Here is a 20,929-nt window from a genome sequence, read left to right as displayed (position 1 = left end):
GTATGTATGCATGTTTGTATGTATGTATGCATGTTTGTATGTATGTATGCATGTTTGTATGTATGCTGTGTGTTCTTTGCACTATTCATTCTTCATTCTTCCCGAGGACGAGAATCAGATCCTTTACGACTGTCTGTGGTTGGTCTCAAACTCTGAAAGGCGAAAGTCTTGCGGGATATGAGTACTCGGCGCATAGCGCTGAATGACGAGACGAATGGCATATTGTAGAAACCTCCTATATGACAGATTCTTGACCCTGTTGTTTATATTGTCCCATTTCGTCTCCCGAGAGCGAAATGCTGTGCCCTTTCCTGACTCCTCCGCTCCGTCAATGTTCGTCATCAATATCCTCGTCAATAGCGTCCTCCTAGCGACTGAGAGATCCGCCGGTGAAATCAGCTCGCTACTCACTAATACATTGACATAATCCAAGAGGCCGAATCGTGGCGGCCTACATTCACAACATGAATAAGGAAATTCGTCCAGTGTAGTTTTTGGAGTTGGTCCACCTCTTCTGCAAGTCACGTTCATTGTTCATCCCTTGCATAATGGTTGGAACTTAGTCATTCCGCTTAAACGACGTATCGGTGGCGGCTGGTGCTCCTCCTCGATCCAGAACGGGAGTGACCTCGTCGACTGCTGTGTCTCGACCGCCTGACTTCCTTGGTGACGACCACTCTTTCGTGACGATGGAGGAAGAGGGCTAGGATGAAGGTGAAGAAGAACAAGATGGTATTCATTATCCCCAAGGCCCAGGAAGCCTTTAGCATAGAACAATTCTTGTTGAGATGTGCCGCCCATGATGAACCGCTGGTCCGTCCGTAGTAGCCAAAGGGGCCCAAGTTGATGAAGATGGACCCGCTGGTAAAGTTGCCGCAGTCGGCGTCATCGATAGCCCTGAGTTCGACGTCGGCGGCGATGAAAGCGCCCACGAAGCAAAGGTCGATGAATGCGACAAAGAGAGCAGAGCGACGGGTCGAGCCGAGACGGAGCAGGGTCACCACAGCCCAAGCGCATGCGAGAACGGAGACGATGAACAAGGTCAGGATGAAGGCTGGGGTCAGTTGATTGTTTTCATCGAAGCCGTCGACGAACCATGCCTGGGGTGCGTGTGTCAGTTGTAGTGTACCTTCGGGGAAAGGATAGGGCGTACCAGCATGCCAATGACGGGGATTAATGTGACAATCTCCACGAATCTCCAGAAGCAGAAGAGCAGCCCGCCGAGCATCTCGTTTAGCAGTGATGTATCGAATTAACGTAGGCTTTGTGGTTTGGGAGCCGACGCTCCTTTGCCGTGATGAGGGCTTGAGGGAACCGTACAGGCGGTCAGGGTTTCGTCGCCTAGTGTCAATGCGTACGGGGTGCGGTTCATGCAGAAGCAAATTTGGTGGAAGAAGTCTGGGAAAAGACGAGAGGATGCAAAATCTTTGGGGTAAATAGGAGGAGCACAGAGAAAGAAAGAGAGAGAGAGGAGGCTGGGCAAGCCCGTCCAAGATCACTCGGGTTCGCCGACGAGGTGAAAGTGAGGTGCAGGCGTTGGGTAGCTGGCCTTCTGGCGAGGGGGTAGCTAGCTCGGTACCACGTAGATAACTACTTGGTATGTACCAAGGCCCTCGTAAGCGGGCTACCTCGTACTTTGGAGAATCGCAGTGGCTGGGCGAAGCGGCGGCAGTGGTGCCCGTCTCGCCGAATCGCCGTCAATCTGCCCACGTCGTCATCGCACATGCGAAACTCTGTATTAGTGTTCGGCGAGGTGTTTCCCCCTCTCTTTGATTGGTGCTTTCTTCACAGCCGTCTTCCTGCTTTTTTCATGCCTCAAATCTAGGAACGCAGCTTGAGACAACACGACCACCTAAGACACCCATACTACGGGATCGGCATATCGCCTATTCTCGCATCTGCGTCACTGGCAGCACGGGCTCCTGCGGCATTGAATCATGTATGGCGTGGTCGCCCATTGTCTCTCGATCGACCAACGTCGTCTGGCTCCCTCCTACGCGCGCCTACCCCGAACATATATCCTTCCATATATTCATCCAAGTTGGTCAATTTGGCGTGAAGTGATTGTGACAACAGCTTCACAGTCCGCCCGTTCGAATGGCGGGCGAGGCGAGAGAGGAAGAGGGTGCTCAACAGCATGGCGAACTTCCCACCGCAGCACAGATACTCTCAAACCCTTCAGATCAAGAAGCCCTGGAGCTTGCCCCGCGATTGTCGGCAACGACCACGAACCAAAGCGCCTCCAGGCCCTATCGATGGTGGAGGAGGCACATCTCGATGGGCGTCCCTCATGTTGCTTGCCGTGACCACCTGGGTAAGGATACGTGTTTGGAGAGCTGCCGAGATCATCCGTCTTCCTTTACTTCTCCGACTCTCACGACTGACTCAGCCGTAACAGCAAACGAAAGAACTTTTCTTGGTTACCTACGAACTGCTCAGGCATTTGCTATGGTGGGCGTGATTATCGCCCAGTTCTTCCGATTAAACCACAGTCTTGATCCGAACCCACACTTGGGTTTCTTTCTCGTCGGCGTACCGTTATCTTGTGTCTGCCATGCTTCTGCCATCCTTATATCTGGTCTCGGAGCTCTCCGGTTCATTCGATATCAAAAGGCCATGGCCCGTGGGGATGCTCTATCCGGTGGGTGGGAGATGACATGCATTGGCGTGCTTACTACCCTGGTCAGTACGACAACCGTTTCCCTGCGTGCCTGCTAAATCGGCCCAGGTTCTTGTCACCACTTTTCTCCTCACGCTGATCGTAAGCGTCAAGAACGGCTGATTGGATCCAGAATGATCACAATCATGGTTTGCAACATTATCCAGGAGCCCCAGTCAAATACTCACCATGAGAACAAGGGGTTCAGGTCTGCTGCATTGGTCCAGAATAGAAAGGTCTTCCGGTAAGATTGCCTTCACAGGGTATCAACGCCTTTTGACGCTGGAGCCGCCATGGCTTCTTTGATCACTCCTGCAAGCGACGGCCCTTCTGTGGACCGTGCGTGTATTTGCCTTGGCCGCGGCGGAAGCACGGAGCCCAAGCTATTGCTCGTCTACAAATCACACCACTCTATGCGTCAACCACCGAACTTTGCGGCAGCGGAAGACTTAACTACTGCCGGTGCACAAGTTCCTCGGCAGAAAAAGGGATTGTGGCAGCACAGCGCGTAACCATGGATTCCCGAAAGGCCACTCAAAGGAAGACATCCTTCCGAAGTGGATGCAAGACAGAGTTTGTGGTGATAATATAAGTGGGCTTTGCTTAGCTCTATAGTTTCGCACCCAAGATCCACACCCCCCAGGCCAACATACTCCGGGAATCAAGCAGAGGCATGAGTAACTACTCAGTAGATGCCCACCCGTGCCAGATTGAGCAACTGCAACCCTAATGCAGTGAACATGTGCCTCCTCTGCAATGTGGGGGAAGATGGCACTAACGACGTCTACCCACATTCCAGAGCGCAAAATGACCGAAACAGTGCCTAACAAATCGCTGCTATCGCCATGACCACTCTACCGACGTTCTTTTGTCGATCAAGGATCAGAATCCATCACCTCTTCCGCATTCGATCTATCACTCTTGAACCGACTATTGCACTATATCCACTCCTCCCCCTTCAATGGAGTCTGCCTCGCTATCGGCAAAATGCCTAACGTCTTGGAAGGTGGTTCCGGAAGCGGTCGCTAAGGCCCTTTGGGCAACGCCAACCAACGGAAGGCCAGATAATATCATCTGCGACCACAAAGTTAACCCATTAACTCCCTGCAATTGGGCCTGCCAATGACTGCTTCCGGGCATAAGCTGCCTCGCTAATCCCCTCTATGGCCCTGCGGCATACCACTCTGCGCCCAATAGGTGGCCGACAGAAGCGCCGGGCAGGGTCATCACGTGATTTCAACTGCTTCGATGGCCCCATGTTGGTTTTCTCCGCCATTGGGTACGTTTGCGTTCCCAATCGTGGTACCTAGGTCGATGGAGGACATCAAGTACACTAGAGCAACCTTGAAGGTTTGTTTGTGGCTCGGAGTGTGGTAAGTGGCCTTGTCGGGGAGTTGGACAGGCCCGAAAAGTTCGCCTTTCACGATGGCGGAGCATCAAAATGCTGCGTCGAGATGTCTACAATACTCCAACGTCATTCGTGTCCGTCCATGGACGGCAATACTTTTACCTTATCATCAAGGCAATAGTTCAACAGTCACTAATGACCACTGCACCCCTGTGTGACCTGGTGGTCCCTCCATTGCCCCGTTCAGCCCAATGCCGACATCGTATATAAGACAGACTTGCTCTTTAAGTCACAGACTTTCAATCTCCAGCTTCTTTCCTCCAAAATGTCTATTCCCACTGAACAGTTTTCGCATCTTGCTTTTGTCGACGAAGGTCCCGAAAACCAGTTGCCGGAAGAGATGCGGTTCGACGAGACAACCTTGGAGGAGAGGAAGATCCTAGTCAGGGATATTATTTCATCCTTTGACACCTCGGTCCTGCCGACGGAATTCAAACCTGACGTCTATGAGAGAATAACGGAAGAACAATCCAGAAGAGCAACCACTGAATGGACCATTCGAGATGACTTGCATGCGACTCTGATGCAATGGGGATCTCACGATGAGACTGCATGGACACTGCTCCGTAGAATTGCACCCAGAGATCGGGCTCTTGGGTTTGGACAAAAGTTGCGCAGGCGATTCAACGAGCAGTTCGACCGGTATGATGACAAAGTGAACAACGCACGCCGTATGACAGGGACAGAACTACGGACCGAGATCGCTGAGATATGCAGCCAGCTTCAAAGACTTGCAGGTGCAGCTACCGCCGAGGCCAGCCGATATAACATTACGATGGTGTTGCTCGAGGCTTTGGAGAAGGTCTGCGACAGGGACGATGAGGTTGAACCAGCTCGACGCAGCGGACGTTTGTTGATGGAAGGTGCGGCTGGTGGCGCTGAAGGGGTACCGACTCTTTACCGCAGCCTAATCGAGGATGACTCGACAGATTTCATGCTCGATGCGCTTGACGTTATTCGGGACAAGTGGCCGAGGACGCTGACAACTCGTGAGGCAAAGGACCAACTGTCAAGGATTAATGCGGCTCTGCACGAGAAGGTTGCTCCACACGATTACCAAACCCGGCTGCAGGCCCTTCTTGCAGGGTAGGAAGCCTCTGGTATGCCACATTTTCTTCGATGCGAGAGGGGGCCTGTGCCTCGGATGACCCCCGGCCCTGACTCGAGCGTCTACATGGACAAGGCTCGGGTGGAAGGGGATGAGATTTTCAATTCCAGTGTCTCTCTCTTGTCTTTCCACATTCTATTGTGGACGACGTTGGCATGCATTGGCTTTTCTTTCTTTTCCCCTCTTTCATTCGGCATTTGAGCATACTGCATATTGGCACGGGTGCGGTAATGCTGCTGATTCGGTGTTGCTTGCTTCTGTTTTCTGTCCTTGCTCGACTCTGTGAGGCTGACAGTGCACTTGGAAAGCGGTCGATTCGACTATGGATAGGATAATTTGCTTGGTACTGTAGCACTATAGGGAGGGCAATTACTGACACGACGTCTGATTGCATTTTTGCCACCTTCTCGGCGTATCTTCGCCCCGGATTGAGTCGTGCTTCGCTTCTCGCCTGAGCGCGTCGCTGCCCACTCGCCTGGTGATCCTACAAGGTCCTCCGGACTCCCTACATGCAGTGGGCATCCCACCCCCACAAAATCCCGAGGTTTCTGTGCCTCGGCCGGACCTAGGAGCTTGCAAATTCCTGAGAACATCCATCGGATTTTCGCGGCGTCGAGACATTGAGTCCTGGGCGAGCTGGCGACCTCACGGTAACGGAAGGAGGCCCGCTGACTCGACAGAGTCGAAGACGACAGTCAAGGCGATCAGATTCAGAAAGGAACAAGGCACGAAAGCGAGATGAAGGATCTGCCTCGACGAAGCCCCGCAACAGTTCCACACAGACATGGCTTCAAAGTGGAAGATGGTCCAGACACTCCAAATGCACACTGTTACCCCTCTTCATGAAAGACGCGTCCGCTCAATCCTTTATCTAGGGCCAGGACCGCAGTCGAAACCCCCTCTCTTTCTTCCTGCGCGTGCTTACTGTGCAACCTCTCTTAAATCTTCTTCCTATTCACCCTAGCAACTCGTATTCTTGTGCATCTTCTCAAAATGGCGACGATTCAAGTTCCGTCTAGGCACAAGGCCTTGGTGTACGACAACCCCGGCAGTATTTCCACCAAGATCGAAGAGATCGAAACCCCCAAACCTGGTGTTGGCGAGGTACTGGTAAACTTGACACATTCTGGAGGTAAGCTTATCCTTCTCATTGACGCTGGGGGGGGGGGGGAAGTCACTGACTCGGCCGTATAGTCTGCCACTCGGTAAGCACTCGGTATTGTTGACTTGACAGGTGAAAGACGACAGAGTTGACCCTGATGTCTTTCTTCTGCCAAACAGGACATGGGAGTTATGTGCAATGCATGGGCATGGCTTCCGGCCCCAACACAAAAAGGTCAAGTGGGTGGCCACGAAGGAGTCGGCACCGTGGCTGCCCTGGGACCTGGCACTGAAGCTTCTGGCCTGAAGACTGGCGACCGTGTGGGTATCAAATGGATTGCCTCTGCTTGCGGGAACTGTGTCCCTTGTCTCGTTGGCGCAGATGCCTCCTGTACCTCAGCAAAGATCTCGGGGTATGTTTGTGCATTTCACACCACAAGGGAAGATCCTGTTGTTAACTCACCGGCTTAGATATTACTTCCCAGGAACATTCCAGCAATATGCCATTGCACCCGCCCACTATGTCACTCCTATCCCCGACGGTCTTCCCAGCGATATGGCAGCGCCAATGCTGTGCGGCGGCGTCACTGTCTACGCAGCTCTGAAGAAGCTGATAGACCAAGGGGTTCGTCCTGGCGACTGGGTAGTCATCCCTGGCGGCGGCGGGGGGCTCGGCCATCTGGCCCTGCAAATTGGAGCTCGGGGAATGGGATTTCGCATGATTGGCATTGACATGGGCGCAAAAGAAAAACTGGTCAAGGATTGCGGCGCAGAAGTGTTCCTCGATTTGTCCAAATACAGTCGGGACGACGAAGGAACCAAGAAATTGGTGGAAGATGTCAAGGCCGCTACAGGGGGTGGTGCTGCGGGCGTGGTGGTCTGCACAGCTAGCAACATCGCTTATGCCCAAGGGCTGAGCTTCCTCAAGTTCAGAGGTACGTTGGTCTGTGTGGGTGTGCCCGAGGGTGCTCCAGTGCCTATTGCCACAGCGAACCCAGCGGCGCTTTTGGTTTCGGAGTTGAGAATTGTGGGCAGCGCAGTAGGCAACAGGAAGGAGGCAATTGAGACCTTGGAGCTAGCGGCCAGGTGAGTCTATATGCTTGTTCCACGTCCCATACCAGCCATGTGTGCTGACGGCAAGAATAGGGGTATTGTCAAAACACATTTCGAACTTCAGCCGATGAGCAAGTTGACCGAGACGTTTGAGAGGATGGACAAGGGCGAGCTACAGGGCAGAGTCGTTCTCGACCTGAGTGGGTGATTCAACAAAAAAGATTGAAGATATGAAAATAGCAATCTTTCGTATGGGAACAAATACAACTTCCCATAAGCTGTATAGGTCCTTTTTGAGAGTGTTTAGTGTTCGTGTTCTTCTCGCTGCTTCTGCGCGGTGAGGGTCTTGCGCAAGGCTGGGCTTTCAGCCCATCAGCCTCGCCCGCCATCTGCCCCAAGAATCTACACTGCGCCTCCTAGGCTGCGAAGATCTATCCGCCTAGGCGAACACTGTTCGCTGCAAGCTCGATTCCCACGTACCCCCAGAGACCCTAAACACAGTGACATGACCAGCGGCTACAAGCTTCTTGATGGCTGTGATATGCCATTGTGATTTGAAATTGAGGCGATGAATCCATACAATCAACAGCCGTACGGGTTTTCGCAGCAGACTGCAGGCCCGCCACAGCCTCCGTGGCAAGCACCTCCTCGAAGACAGGGATGGGGAGACCCGAGACTTCATGGGCAGCAGCAGCAGCAACAACAACAGCAAGCACAGTCACCGGTGTCTCCTTATCCTACTGCCATTCCCTCCTCGCATGCGTTTGGACCTCCCCTCCCACCTCCGCCGACTCAATACCCCCCGTCGCAGCAGTTTGATACACATCAGTGGGGAGTCAGATATAACCAGGGACTGGGTGCTCAAAATCAGAATCAAAGTCAACATCAGGAAGCCAAACCTGCGTTACCACCGCGTCCTTCCTCCGCCGCAGGTAGAATAAGCCCCCCGCCTCATCAGCCAGGCTATTCGCAGCAGCCAGCACCAGCACCAGCACCAGCACCAGCACCATCACAACAGCAATATCCGACATCGTGGAACGACCCCTATCACACAAGTCCGATTGTGCCACCACCTCCGCCCCCCCGACCAGCTGAGTATCAGGCCCAGATACAGGCGGCCCATCACAATCGAACCAGTACTCCGCATCAAGAATACTCTCTTCAACATCCCTCACATCATTACGATCCTCCTCAACCACAGCAGAACGCATGGGTCACACAAAATGTACTGCCAACAGGACCATCGTATCACCCAACACCACATCCGCCGCCGCCTCCGGTTTCGGGCGCAGTGGACGGCCCATTGGTGTCGCCGATAGATTCCACTAGTAGCTACTGGGGCAGTGGTCATCAAGCCCATTCAAGTACAAGCCAGGGCCCAAACAACTACGATCCTTCTCCTGCTGCTCAAAATCCAGATGTCAAGCCTGCATGCTCTCAGGTGTTGGGTTTCGGCAGACCCTCTGATTGGGAACATTACGATCCTAATGCGCCTCCCACTGAACAAACACCTACGAGTCCTCCTCCGAATCCTCTATATCAAGCTCTCGACCCTATCTCACCTCCTCGGACACACTCAACCCTACCTGCTACTTACCAGACTCCAACGCCAGAGCCTGCTCTCCCGACACATGCCGTTGAGATTGGCGTTACTAGCCCAGTGTCACCCCGAAAGGGTTCCCGCACTCAGCCACCTCCGACAGTGGACAATGTTCCATCTCCGCCGTCACAGCCTCCTGACGATAGGCCTTCATCTGCTGGCCAATATAGCGGTGACATTTCCGCCCGCTCTGACAGTCTCAATGGAACAGGGAATATTGACAGCGTCATTCAGGCCTGGAATGCTCCCTTAAAATTACACTCTGCTCAAGATTCAACACCGAGACCCGAATCTCGTGCATCTGCTTCAGCGGTTGCATCGCCAGAGCCAGGGCCATCTCCAGCCAGTGTGAAAGTAGTTGATCCCTATGCCGATCTCGAACCGGAATTCAAAGCATCACTCAAGAGGTATGCGGCAATGCTACGGAAGGAGGCAGAAGCCGAGACTGATGACGAGAAATTCGAGATATTCCGGGGCTTTGTCAATAAGGAGTTGAGGCTGAGGAGTCTTCTTTACGGGGTCGAACTCAAGAAGGAAGCAGTCAAGGAAGTTAAGAAGGCTGCTAGTCTAGCCGATGTTCAGGCTGTTTTGCCCAACTCCACCATCTCCTCTGGCGGGACGAGTAAAGACCATGATCGAGTGAACGAATTAGTTGATACGTCTTCTGGACCAGCATCAGCACCGGCACCACCCCCAACTCAGCTACCACAAACCCAACCATCGATTAATGCAGTAGTAAAAACCGACCAGGCGAATGTCGTGCAGAAAGAAGAAGCGAGGCTCGAAATTTCCAAGCACAAAGAAGCTGCACCTCATCCTGCTCCACCTCCTGTAGCCGAACCAGTCGTCGAAGACCGCCCGAAGCCGAAGGATGCCCTTCATGTCATGGTGTCAGCGCCAGGCCAAGAAGAAGAATATAGTCCCGGTGGACGGCCGTTAATAAAAAAAGTTGCGGCAGATGGTGAGGATGAAGACTATAGTCCCGGTGGTCGCCCAATCACTGCCAAATCCGTAGCAACTTCGTCAACGAAAGCTTCGTCTATTAGCACAATCATTCAACAGCAGCTTTGCCAACAATCTGAAGATATTCTGTCCCCCAGCGTTGATGCGCCAATGGTCATTGGAGACTATGCGATGCCTGAACCAGCTTCACCAGGCATGAACGCTCCAATAGTTGTTCTACCCGAGACTCCGAAGGCACCAGCGTCACCGGGACGACCGTCTCAAGATAACAGCAGCAAGCCGGTCATTCCTATCAAGTTTGAGCCTCCTCGCCCAGCATACACGCCATTTCGCTACAGTACAGGTGTCCAGGAAGAGAAGACAAAGACCCTAAAACCGGCAGACCAAGCGTACTCATCGTTGCGAAACTCGGTAGCAGATTCAGGTCGTTTGTTGGCCCAGGATGCGGCATTACTGGCACCCGTCAGACCATCTTCCACCAGCGGCAAAAAGGAACATGAAGAGGCATTCATCGGCTTGATTAGAAAGCAGAGCACGGCTGTGAGAGAGAAAAATCTTGGACCAGGCCCAGGACTGCTGCCTCCAGCTATCAGGCCTGGCAGCGAAAATACTACTACCACCTCTACTCGACCTGATCCGCCCATGGTCATGCGTGTAGGAACTCCAGTCACGGCACTGATCAAGCCACCACAGGCGCCGGCGGATGCCTTCAAAGAGGCCGTGGCTGCCCTGCGATCCCTTTTACCACCCGCGACAGACTTATTTTCCCCCATAGAGGCCAATCCTGAACATCCAAAACTCAAACTCATCAAGTCCAAAATCGACTCCATCCCTGACTCTTTCTCATTCATTCACGACACTGTGGTGGAATGGGATCGTACCAACCGACTTGTCCGCAAAGAACAAGAAGCTGAACGGCAGGCCCGTCAAGAAGAATCGGAAGGACACATTGACGCCCTCTTCAATGACAACGAGATTGGATATGCAGATATTGGGGAATTAGAGGCGGAATTCAAACTCAGGGAAGCAGAGAGGAGGTACGACGAGGATCAAGCAGAGCTGGAAAGCTTTGCGAGCCAGGTTTTTGTGGTTGTTACGGAGAGGCTGCAGAAAGAGATTACGGAGCTGATGACTGCGTACACCATGGCGATTGACTTGCTCGATATCGAGAGTTTGGCGGTGTCCCGCTGCTTCAAAGCCAATGATAGGAAGGCTGCGGTGAGGATGTCCGAAGTCATGTCGTACGTCCTCAACTTGTTTAACAAGATCGAGATACGGCACACCAAAGTGGCTGAAGCGCATGTGGAGCGCGAAAGGCGCCGCAAACACCTCGAACTCACCGTACTATATACTAACGGCGATGTACAAGGCGTGAAGAAATTAGAGAAGGAGTTTGCAGTGGCAGAGAAGATGGCCGTTCTGCACGAAGCAAGGGGCAGAGATAACAGGGCCAACAAGCTGATGGATTCGTTCGATCGTGCCACCGTCCGCGGGTTGGGCGATAACCAGGTCTTTACGGACGAGATCTTTGGCAGACTTCAGGACGTTAAAAAGGCAATCGACTCTGAAGCGATCCAGAATGAGAAAGAGAAGTTATACGAACAGGACGGCGCAAGCGATGCACTCTCACTCGCTCAAAAAGCATTGGATACCGTCATGGCCGACTCTCGGCGGTTACTCGCGCTCTCGAACGAGGCGGATGTGTTGCTCAACGACGCGGACTACAATGTGTCGGTGGCGGAGGCACGGGTGGCCAATGCAGACAAACCGACGTATGCGAACCTAGAAAAGGAGAAGGCTAAAGAGGACGCGAAGTTGGTCGAAGAGATGAATGTGCGGATTGGCAGTGTCACCAAAGGGCCGCAGGAGGGAATTGTCCTGATCCGAGAGTTGATTGATCGGATTGGGGATGATCCGGCACACCTGGACCGAATTAAGAGGGCTTTGGAGGCGGCGAAGATGAGAAATGCGAATGGGGAGAGTGGAGGTCGATGATGTTGGGTGTGGAGGAGCAACTGGAGAGGGCTGTTTTCATATCCTGTGGTTGTGTATTTTCGCTTGTGGGTGGAGATTTTGCATGTATCAAGTCACGATTCTTGGATTATATTTGGTTGTATTTGTTGTCTGTTTTGCAGACAAGAGAAGTCCTCTTATAGCCTCTTACAGGAGTAGTCTGGAGGATCAGAGGGTGGCACTGCGTGTGGTTTTAGCCTTGTGAGATGCTAGTTGTTGATAAGACGCTCAGCTGGCACGAATCTCGTTTGCCAACGCAGACATTGTTGCTGCCTCGTGCGACGCAGAGAGTCGTTGTCCAATAAAGGGGTTCTTTACCAAGATATCGTCAGGTTGGGATATCTGACTATCTTAGATGAATATCTAAGGAAACATCCCACACGAGAGAAGATAAACAGGCAGGAAAACAGTGTCAGTCATGGTTGGAGACGCTACGCATGTGCATTATTGACAAGCCAGCACCCAGGACCCGGCAAACTGCCTGCTTCCTGTCCTGCGTCCTCGTGCATGTCACCCAAGCACCCGGAACTTTGACTTCTGGCCTCCTCTTGCTCCTCCTTCTATCATCTCTACCGAACGACACCTGGCCTTAGCCCCAGCTACAATCTTCAGGATATGGCTCGCTAGTGTCGTTTATGCGCACACTCTCTGTGAACCACGACGTCTTTTCCATACATGGGTATCGCCTACCCTGCGGAAAAGACTGCACACACCATGAAAATCTCAAGTTGGGATCAAAAGATACAGACATGTTGGACGAGAACTGGGAGGAGAACTCCGCGTATATTCGACCAAATGAATGTTCTATACTTCTCAATCGCTAGAAAATATGTATCGGTTTCGACATTTCCTCAAGATGTACGCAGTATACACAACTCGCAGGCAGGTCCTTGAAAGAAGGGATTCTCACCTGTTGCAACAACAACGACAACATCAAAAACGAGGGCTTATCGAAAATACCTTATCCCACCAACTCACTCCCATTCAGCACAGTCTTGAAGACGAATTTTGTGTCCCGTCTGTCGTTGCTCAGAATCCTTCTACAACACTTTTGATGCCCCATCGTCCATTTACAGCCTGGGTTTCTTGCGATATTTCACAATCAACTCATCGCTGAACAAGTGGTTTTCACTGTCCAAGATACCGGCAGTGACCATTTCGTCATCAACAAGCTCATGTAGCATCGAGTCCAGAAAGTTCCTCTGTTCCTTGATGAATGCCTTGGTGGCCTTGGTGTCGAAGCGACGAGCTCGTTTGCCCTCCCTGATCTCCTTCAAGTGTGCTCGAACGCGCTCTTCAAGCATCTCAAACCGGTATTCAGCATACTGCGAGTACAGCTCCCTGAGGTCTGAGATGGGACGCACGGTGGTCAGCACAGTGTCATCCTTGATAAATGCCGACTTGGGCCGGAATGAGGTCACCATCGAGATGCGTTCCGTGGTTCCCAGAGCACGCAGAGCTTGGTGCTCGATGTATCGACCTTGAAGGACGATGGCATTACCCTGCATCATTGTCAGTCGAGGAGAATATAGCGTGGTGTCTCATTTGGCGACTTACCATCGCAGGACCACGGACTTTCATGATCTCTCCAGTGCCCGTTCTCAATGCTGTCTCACCGCCAATCATGTTGGTGCAGTCACTGAGCATGGTAACACAAACGAAAGGATAGCTGTCGGTGTGCCAGTCGACTATGGGCTGATCGTCTTCATAGGGACACCCAGAAACGCCTTCGTCTGCTTCTCGATGAGACTTCTCTTCTAACGCCTGTTTGACTGCTTCGATTTGTTCCCGGGTGTTGCCCGAGATATTGATATGAGCAATTTCAAGGTCCATGGCAGGGACAAGCTCGACACCAGCGATTTTGGACACAATTGCGAGAACCGCAGGGCTTCGCCAGGCATCGTATACGAATGGTGCATATCTGTTCTCATCAGTCTACCGTTCCGGGACAGCGCCAAAGATTGAACTCACTCGGGAGCAAATCCTCGGAGCTGGCAGTGGGCAAGTTCGCTGGAGTACTTGCAGTTGTCCCAAACTGGCTTGCTGAGGACCTCAGCTCTCATCTGCTGAATGGCCTCTTTAGTGAAAAGGGGAAAAGGCTCTGATACCGCATTGGGTGACACTCCCTTCTCAGCAAACCCAATCTCCTTCATGGTCCAGATCTTGCTGGGCGGCTGGTAATTGAGATGCTTCTCAGGGTCGAAGGTAGGTCCTTTGAGGGCTTTGGGAGCCATGTTGCTGTGTGAACTTGATCTTTTCCTCTTGACGGTACCAAAAGCGGATGATTGAGGAGTAAGTACGTCTGCTGAAGCCATCGCACTTGAGGTTGTCTATATACCCTGGGAAAGATTAACAACGAAGTAGGTAAGTGCAGTGAAGAAGGTACAAGGCCAACAAATGAAGCAACGTAATCGGATGTTTATCGTTTCGTGAAGAGAAGACAAAGGTCGCAAAGCAATTGAGGGCAATGGGGTGTGTATTCACGCAAACAAAGGAACAAACTTATATCAAAGCCCTTTTTGTCACTCTTCAGCAAACGTCAACCATCCTAGGTAAAGTGTATGTGGCTCCAAGCAGCTTCGAAATGACCAGGCCAACGTCAGACACTCCCGTGAATCCGGATGAGGGTTGAATGGGGGAAACCCTTCGCACAGGCGATTGCTAGCTCATGGCATCAGATGTTGCAAGCAAGTACATAATACTCCACCAGATACGAGAATTGACGGACACTGTTCTGGATCGAGGGAAGCCAGACATCCAACTGCAGGTCAACAACTGTCCGCAGTGTCACAATTCGCTCAGCATTTGGGGCTTCTTATCAGCTGGCAAGCTATCCTTATCATTTACCTACCTATCGGGAAGGCCTTGACCTGGACTTGGTCAATATGTGTGGACCGAGGATAGCTCCCACCAGCCAGGTTATTGAAGGCGCCCTTTGGCGAAAGCTGGGGGATGTCCGCGAAACAGCCTGTGGAGACAGTCAGAACGCAATCACCGCAGACGACACCTTTTTTTTCCCTCTCCCTCATGAATGGAAATTGTTGCTGTGTTTGGATTAAAATCACTGCCTGCTGTTCCATCCATTTTTTCCCGCAATAGCAGTGATGGGCCTGGATCCTATCAGCTTTGACATGTGCGGATAGGGACCTGTTGATTTTTCTCTCTGGCCACACCGATTCCACCCCGATGGTCCTCCACCCAACGGTCTCGAAACGGTGTGAACAAAAATGCATACGACATGTTGACATGACCTTGGCTACGTGTATCGTGGAGCACGAAGGTGAAGAAGATGGCGGCTAGCTGTCGATTTTTGGGACCATAGCCGCCAACATGTGTGGTGAGGGAACCCAGTTTTATGTCGGTGTGACCCGTGAATACGCCTAACATGATTCCCATTATTCATGTCGCAGCCAACAGTACACGCATAAGGGGCCCGACAATGCATCATCGCTTACTGAAGTTGGTGGTTGTGGACAAACCCCGCCGTAAGGTGGTGGATGGATCTGTTGACCAAAAATGGCAATGGGCTGGGATGTCTTAGGAGCTGCAAGAGCTGCGCTGTCCCTGGAGACTGCTTGAGACCTATTTGGCCACTCATAAGATTCGACCCCCGAGAGCTATCTGTGACCTTTGAATCAACCTTGCTGGTCATATTGATGTTGTAGATTAGAGGGTCCGGCCTACCTGAGGGATATGGGTCCATCGATGTCGATTCCGCATCGATATCCTTCGGCAGAGGGATCGACACAAATGTCCTTTGTGCTTTGTGCTCAATATTTGGTGACGATGGTAGGCAAGAGTAGATGTCAAAGGCTCATGCAGATCGGTCAAGGCGTGTTGCTTCCCAATCGGGTACTATATGATAGGAAACTAGTATGGAACGGTCAAAATTGGCGATTCGCAGCGAGGTTGCTCGCTGATTGGGTGATGGTTAGGCAGAAAAGGATGTTCTCAAGCTGAGGGGAGTTCATTTCTGGTCTCCTCGAGCTATATATTGGCTGAGCTGTGCAGCATTCAGACATGGAGCAGCATAGAGGATGAGGCTCAGGCTCCCTGAGGCTGGGGGACATGCGAGGGCAAGAGGGCCGAGGAGGGGTAAAGACGGACTCAACCGAGCACCACTTTCTTACATTTTGTACTGTCGAGCTGTGTACCCAGTACCCAGTATTGGGCTTGACTAGGTAGAGGGGGCTAGGCCCCCTAGGTCCCCTAGCCCCTCGCCCCTAGCGAGGATGGCTTATCGATAACGCACGCTGCGTGGTTGCCTCGCCTGCCGCAGCCCGGCAAGAGCTTCCCTGTCAGGCGAAACAAGGTTAGCGCCGCCTGTGTCCTCAAACCGCACAGCGCAAGCTCACGTTCGCAGCATCAGTCATGATCGCCGCTCTCCATCCACTACCTGCAGCTCCTGCAAAACCACCAACCCATTAACCTAAACAGTATTTTCTTAGAGACCACCGACATGGCTGCTTCTGCGCAATCAGATCAGGCTGTAGCTTCAGATTCACAAGCTGATGCCTGGGAAAAATCAAAAGCGACTTTTCAATCGTACGAGCACTCCGGTTTATTCATGACTGAGACATGGAAAGACTAACCCGTGGGTTCGTTTGTCTTGGCGGGCAGGAAACGAAGTTCCGAGTACTACGATCCTTGCCAGGAGTTCGCGAACAGAAGCATCAAATGCATGCACAGGAACAAAGGGGACCGGGAGATGTGTCAGGATTACTTCAAGTGTGTATTCCCTTTCCAAGAGAGCGGACGCCGCCTGGGCAGGGACCAGAATTTTCCAGTCTACATCAATTGCGCATCGTGGCTCAGAACCAGGCTGACATCAGGGTTGCACGCACAGGGCTTACCGCGACTGCAAGAAAGAATGGGTATGACAACTCCGATCCAACGGTTCCACGCAAAAAGTTGATGAAAAGGGCCAGACTGCGAGGCGAAGAGCTGAGACGGGTTCGTGGTTTGGGTGAGGACCTGGACTATTGCTTGGTATCTTTGGGTGCTGTCGGGTGGAATGCAAAGACTGTACAAAAGCAGAATTGATACCCTCTGTCAAAGCATAGCGTCGGAATACATGAAGGACAAAAACAAAACAGGAATTTCAACAGGCTTGACTAGATACGAGCGCTGACCAACGACTGAAGGCACTGTAAGAGCAGCTGAGAATGTTGAGGCACCTGCCTGCCACTCACTCAAATACCCTGGATTAGAGACCGGGAAGAGGCAAGCCTGATCGTGCGTTGGCTAATACTACTCCGTACTCGGTATATGAAGCTCACTTTTCCCATTCCAGGGGCCGCAATAATATCAAATTTCAGCCTCGTCCGCACTTTTCCCCGCATCATCCCTTTGCTCTCATAATTTCTTCTCGAGGCATGGCCCCTTTACCCGTGAACATGTCCGATCCGAGTGTCAGCGAGCGAAGAATACGTCCGATTCAAGATGCTATTGCGAGCGCAAACTGGAAGCAGGCGCTACAACTTTGCGACAAATGGTTCAAAAAGGGCGAACGATCTGACAGGTTTCTGGTAAGAGCCCTTGGTCTCACTCATTGCGTTGGCACCTCTCTAACCGTGACAGGCCTTGAAAGCCTTCGTCCTTGTCAACCAACAAGACAAAGCCCAACATGACCGAGGCCGAGGAGAGGTCTTCGACCTGTGCAAGCGCACGCCTCCCATTACAGAACCAGAGGCCATCTACCAACTCCAACATGCACTTAAAAGTCTGTCGCTACACGAAGAGAGCCCCAAACTCTGGGAAAGAGCCCTCAGTGCCAACAAGGATGATAAGGATTTGTATATGAGATGGCTCAACCAAGCAGTGGCAGATAACAACTGGAGGAGTGCTCAAAAGGTGTGAAAATCAACATGGCCATCAACCCATAAAACAGCAAAGAAGGGCTGGCTGACATGGGGCCATCCGACAGGCCACCATGGGTTTGCGGAATTCCTTCTCCAAGGAAAGAGACTACGACTTCTGGAATATCCTCATGTGCTATCTGATACACATGCAACAAGACCTTCCTGACAAGGACCGCACCCTGTTTGGGACGCTTGCATACCGCATGATATCAAAACTCGCCGAAGCAGTACCTAAGAACGAGGTGCGTTTGGATTAGGCATTGGTAGAGGCTTTTGAAGACTAACATGTCAACAGGAGGAAGCCTCGTCCTCCGGAAAGGCGATCTCGGTGCCGGAGGAGATTGCGTTATTGGTACAGGTTCTCAATTCCACGGGCCATGTTCAGGAGTCTGTCAAGCTTTTGCAGGGACCATCCTTGAACATGGAATCTCGGATCGGCAAGCAGGATCCTCAGTTGGTACTAACTTTGCTGCTCGAATCTCTGGAAGTTTCGGAACAATGGGACGAGGCTCTCAATGTATGTCAGAATCTGCTGTCGAAATCTGAACACCAGTCGGATGACCGGATATGGAACCTTTGGGCGACATCACGATCCAAATTGTCGTGCAACGAGTAAGCCGGCCAGAGGACAACACATGAATGAGCAGTGCTGACATTGATGCAGGCTGGGGGCAAAATCCAAAGAGCTCCTTGATTCTGTTTGCACTATCAGGCCGATTGTCCGAGCGGCTTACCTCGCAAAGTTGAATCTTCAGCGAACTCGGAACGACGAAGCAGAGCTAGACGCTCTACTTGAAACTTGCAAAGAGTATTTTGAAGCGTTTTCATCCAAAGGATTTTGTTTCGACGATTTGAAGAGACCTCTTCGGCGACTTGACCAGCCTCGTTTCGACCGATTCAAGCAAACAGTTTCTGACCATGAAGGGAACCTAGCACAGCTGTTCAACCTAATGCTTTCGTACAGCTCACTTCCACCTGATGCTTCCCAATCGGACCTTCTCGCTTTTGCACGCAGGACGCTACAAAGATACCAGACTTCTCTGTCCGAAAGCCCTCCATGCCCTGAGGCTGCTCTTCTCGCAGTTCTGGCAATCCTCCGACTCGGTAACAACGAAAGCTCACCGTCAGTCGCCATCTTCGCCGCAATTCTTCTTCAAATTGCCCGCTCAAAGTTTGAGGATTATTATATTCTGACGATTCTGCTTGTTCAGCTCCAGTCTCATCTCGGACTGCTCTCCTTGGGTATGGAGAACTTTGTGAAACTCAGTGTCAAGAATCTTCAATGGGAAACAGCTGGTCATTTGATCCTCACAAGAATATCATCGTTGCACCCAGCCCCTACTGCGGAATTGCAGCAGGATTTTGAACCACTTTTGGCCCTCGAAACAGGATTGACAGTTCTCGAGAATGCGGACAGTGCCTTGGTGCGAGGAATCCGTGAAGGGTTGAGATTCAACAGCTACTCAAACATCTATAACAGCGTCAAGATGCGTTCGGACATCGAAGGCAGCATGAATAAACACATCTATGCCATCGAGGAACGGAAAATCCGACGCTGGCGGGAGGAGCCTTACGACCACACGATCTTGCCGCTAACCGATTCTTCAAAGGCACTTGTGGACAAGCGGGATTTTGGGTATATGCCTAACTATCGCGACGATGATACTCAGTTACTGGCGAAGTTTCGATGTGGACCTCTCCCGAAAGAAAGATGGATTAATGCCATGGCGCTTTTTGACAGCGTGGCTACCTATTTGAAAGTAGAACTGGCGTCGCAAACTTCGTTGGCAGCTACGGCATACGACAATCTGAAGCAGGCGCAAAAACGCCTATCATGGTCCACGGCTGAACGGGACACACCAGCGGAAATGACAAAAATCGAACGAACAAACCTGGAATGCCACAGGATTCTCGCCCAAGCGATAGTTATGTTCAAAGAGGGAAGTATCAGCACCGCTCCTGCATCTCGACAAGACAAAACCAAAACTCTTCCAGATCTCCTCTCGGATCTCAAAGGCTGGCTTTCATCCACCCTCACGGACCACAGGGACAATCCTGCTGGATCAAGCATCGCAGGGATCCGCGTGCCAACATGGGAAGATCTACACAGAAGCTTCACACAACTCGAGACGCTGCAAGTCATCGCCAACCTCATTTCCTTCGTATCCAAGAAACCGCAAAAGCAGGCCAAATCCTCCAAGGCCGTTTCCGAACCGATTTCCAAGGAGATGATATCTGAAATACAGTCGGTTGTGGTCGAACTTGAGGGCGAGATCCACAGAGAAGCCCGCGAATTGAAATCGGCCATTAACGAGCCCGGCGTGTTGGGTAAGCTTGTAGATCTGGGCATGGTTCGACGTGGCAGCGGTGACGATGGGAGTGGTACCGAAGTAGACCGTTTGTTGCCTGGTGATGAGAAATGGGAGAGTTTGATGGAAAGTCTCTGTGACGAAGTCATGATGGAGACGATATGTGGGGGGATCAAAGATAGCTGGGATGAGGCTCTCGATGGGGTTTTGGGTGCAAAGGGGAAGATTAGAATCGGGAAGTAAGGAGGACAACGATGACTAGAAGAGAAAAGAGCTGAAAAGAATGTGACACGCACTATGTGGTATAGAAACAGACGCTAATAAAGTAACTGGTACTCTAGAGTCTGCAAGGCGGACCAGCAGTGCCGTCGACCAACGTGATCCCGTAGACGAGCAAGACAGAGCGACGAGAGTTGATGCCTGTCATCATCGCCACTCTTATGCCGAACCAGAATTTGGTGATGAACAAACACTCAGAACAGGCTAGCACGAGAAATTTCTTCGTAAGTCTTGGACGTTGCCAGTGCCTTGAGCTGTATGGTGAGGTGGCTTTCCCCTTGGTTGCTGTCTAACGCCATACTGGCGGTCCAGGGAAATGTGTTACAGAGATATCTCGACCCTGCCAAATAGTATGAAACATCAATTGTTCGTTAAGGACACCGTTGGGAGGAGTACGATCTGCAGATGCAAAAGCCCGCTGGCGAGCAGCGACAATCACGAGGCAATCTAAATGAAAGGTTGAATATGCCTGTCTTATTAAACAGGGGTATTCTCTCAGCGGCGTTCCCCATATCAACACGAAGTCAGTTTTCAATCCACAATATAAACAAAATTCACGCTCACTTCTAGATTCA

General features: G+C 51.7%; 6 protein-coding genes across 6 annotated transcripts; 4 read left to right on the top strand and 2 right to left on the bottom strand.

The window, feature by feature from the left end:
- Positions 1 to 572: 572 nt before the first annotated feature.
- On the bottom strand, positions 573 to 1,228 carry Z519_04367 (uncharacterized protein; the record flags this gene model as incomplete). The annotated part of the gene is made up of 2 exons (XM_016762113.1): positions 573 to 1,100; positions 1,154 to 1,228. 2 exons carry the CDS (start codon positions 1,226 to 1,228, stop codon positions 573 to 575), a joined length of 603 nt encoding a protein of 200 aa, XP_016621060.1.
- A 3,104-nt stretch (positions 1,229 to 4,332) lies between these two features.
- On the top strand, positions 4,333 to 5,157 carry Z519_04366 (uncharacterized protein; the record flags this gene model as incomplete). The annotated part of the gene is made up of 1 exon (XM_016762112.1): positions 4,333 to 5,157. One exon carries the CDS (start codon positions 4,333 to 4,335, stop codon positions 5,155 to 5,157), a length of 825 nt encoding a protein of 274 aa, XP_016621059.1.
- Positions 5,158 to 6,168: 1,011 nt separating this feature from the next.
- Z519_04365 (uncharacterized protein) lies at positions 6,169 to 7,537 on the top strand (the record flags this gene model as incomplete). Its single annotated transcript, XM_016762111.1, has 5 exons — positions 6,169 to 6,307; positions 6,370 to 6,380; positions 6,457 to 6,689; positions 6,748 to 7,362; positions 7,423 to 7,537. The coding sequence occupies 5 exons, from the start codon at positions 6,169 to 6,171 to the stop codon at positions 7,535 to 7,537; spliced, it is 1,113 nt and encodes a 370-aa protein (XP_016621058.1).
- Positions 7,538 to 7,897: 360 nt separating this feature from the next.
- On the top strand, positions 7,898 to 11,887 carry Z519_04364 (uncharacterized protein; the record flags this gene model as incomplete). Its single annotated transcript, XM_016762110.1, has 1 exon — positions 7,898 to 11,887. The coding sequence occupies one exon, from the start codon at positions 7,898 to 7,900 to the stop codon at positions 11,885 to 11,887; it is 3,990 nt and encodes a 1,329-aa protein (XP_016621057.1).
- A 1,088-nt stretch (positions 11,888 to 12,975) lies between these two features.
- On the bottom strand, positions 12,976 to 14,220 carry Z519_04363 (uncharacterized protein; the record flags this gene model as incomplete). The annotated part of the gene is made up of 3 exons (XM_016762109.1): positions 12,976 to 13,407; positions 13,463 to 13,826; positions 13,877 to 14,220. 3 exons carry the CDS (start codon positions 14,218 to 14,220, stop codon positions 12,976 to 12,978), a joined length of 1,140 nt encoding a protein of 379 aa, XP_016621056.1.
- Positions 14,221 to 17,301: 3,081 nt separating this feature from the next.
- Positions 17,302 to 20,318, top strand: Z519_04362 (uncharacterized protein; the record flags this gene model as incomplete). Its single annotated transcript, XM_016762108.1, has 5 exons — positions 17,302 to 17,433; positions 17,486 to 17,758; positions 17,832 to 18,008; positions 18,062 to 18,378; positions 18,431 to 20,318. The coding sequence occupies 5 exons, from the start codon at positions 17,302 to 17,304 to the stop codon at positions 20,316 to 20,318; spliced, it is 2,787 nt and encodes a 928-aa protein (XP_016621055.1).
- Between the last annotated feature and the right edge of the window lie 611 nt (positions 20,319 to 20,929).

Source organism: Cladophialophora bantiana (assembly GCF_000835475.1).
Source record: "Cladophialophora bantiana CBS 173.52 unplaced genomic scaffold supercont1.6, whole genome shotgun sequence".
NCBI classification, from domain to species: domain Eukaryota; kingdom Fungi; phylum Ascomycota; class Eurotiomycetes; order Chaetothyriales; family Herpotrichiellaceae; genus Cladophialophora; species Cladophialophora bantiana.
The sequence above is the reverse complement of the archived record's forward strand: the minus strand, read 5'-3'. Positions and strand labels throughout refer to the sequence as shown.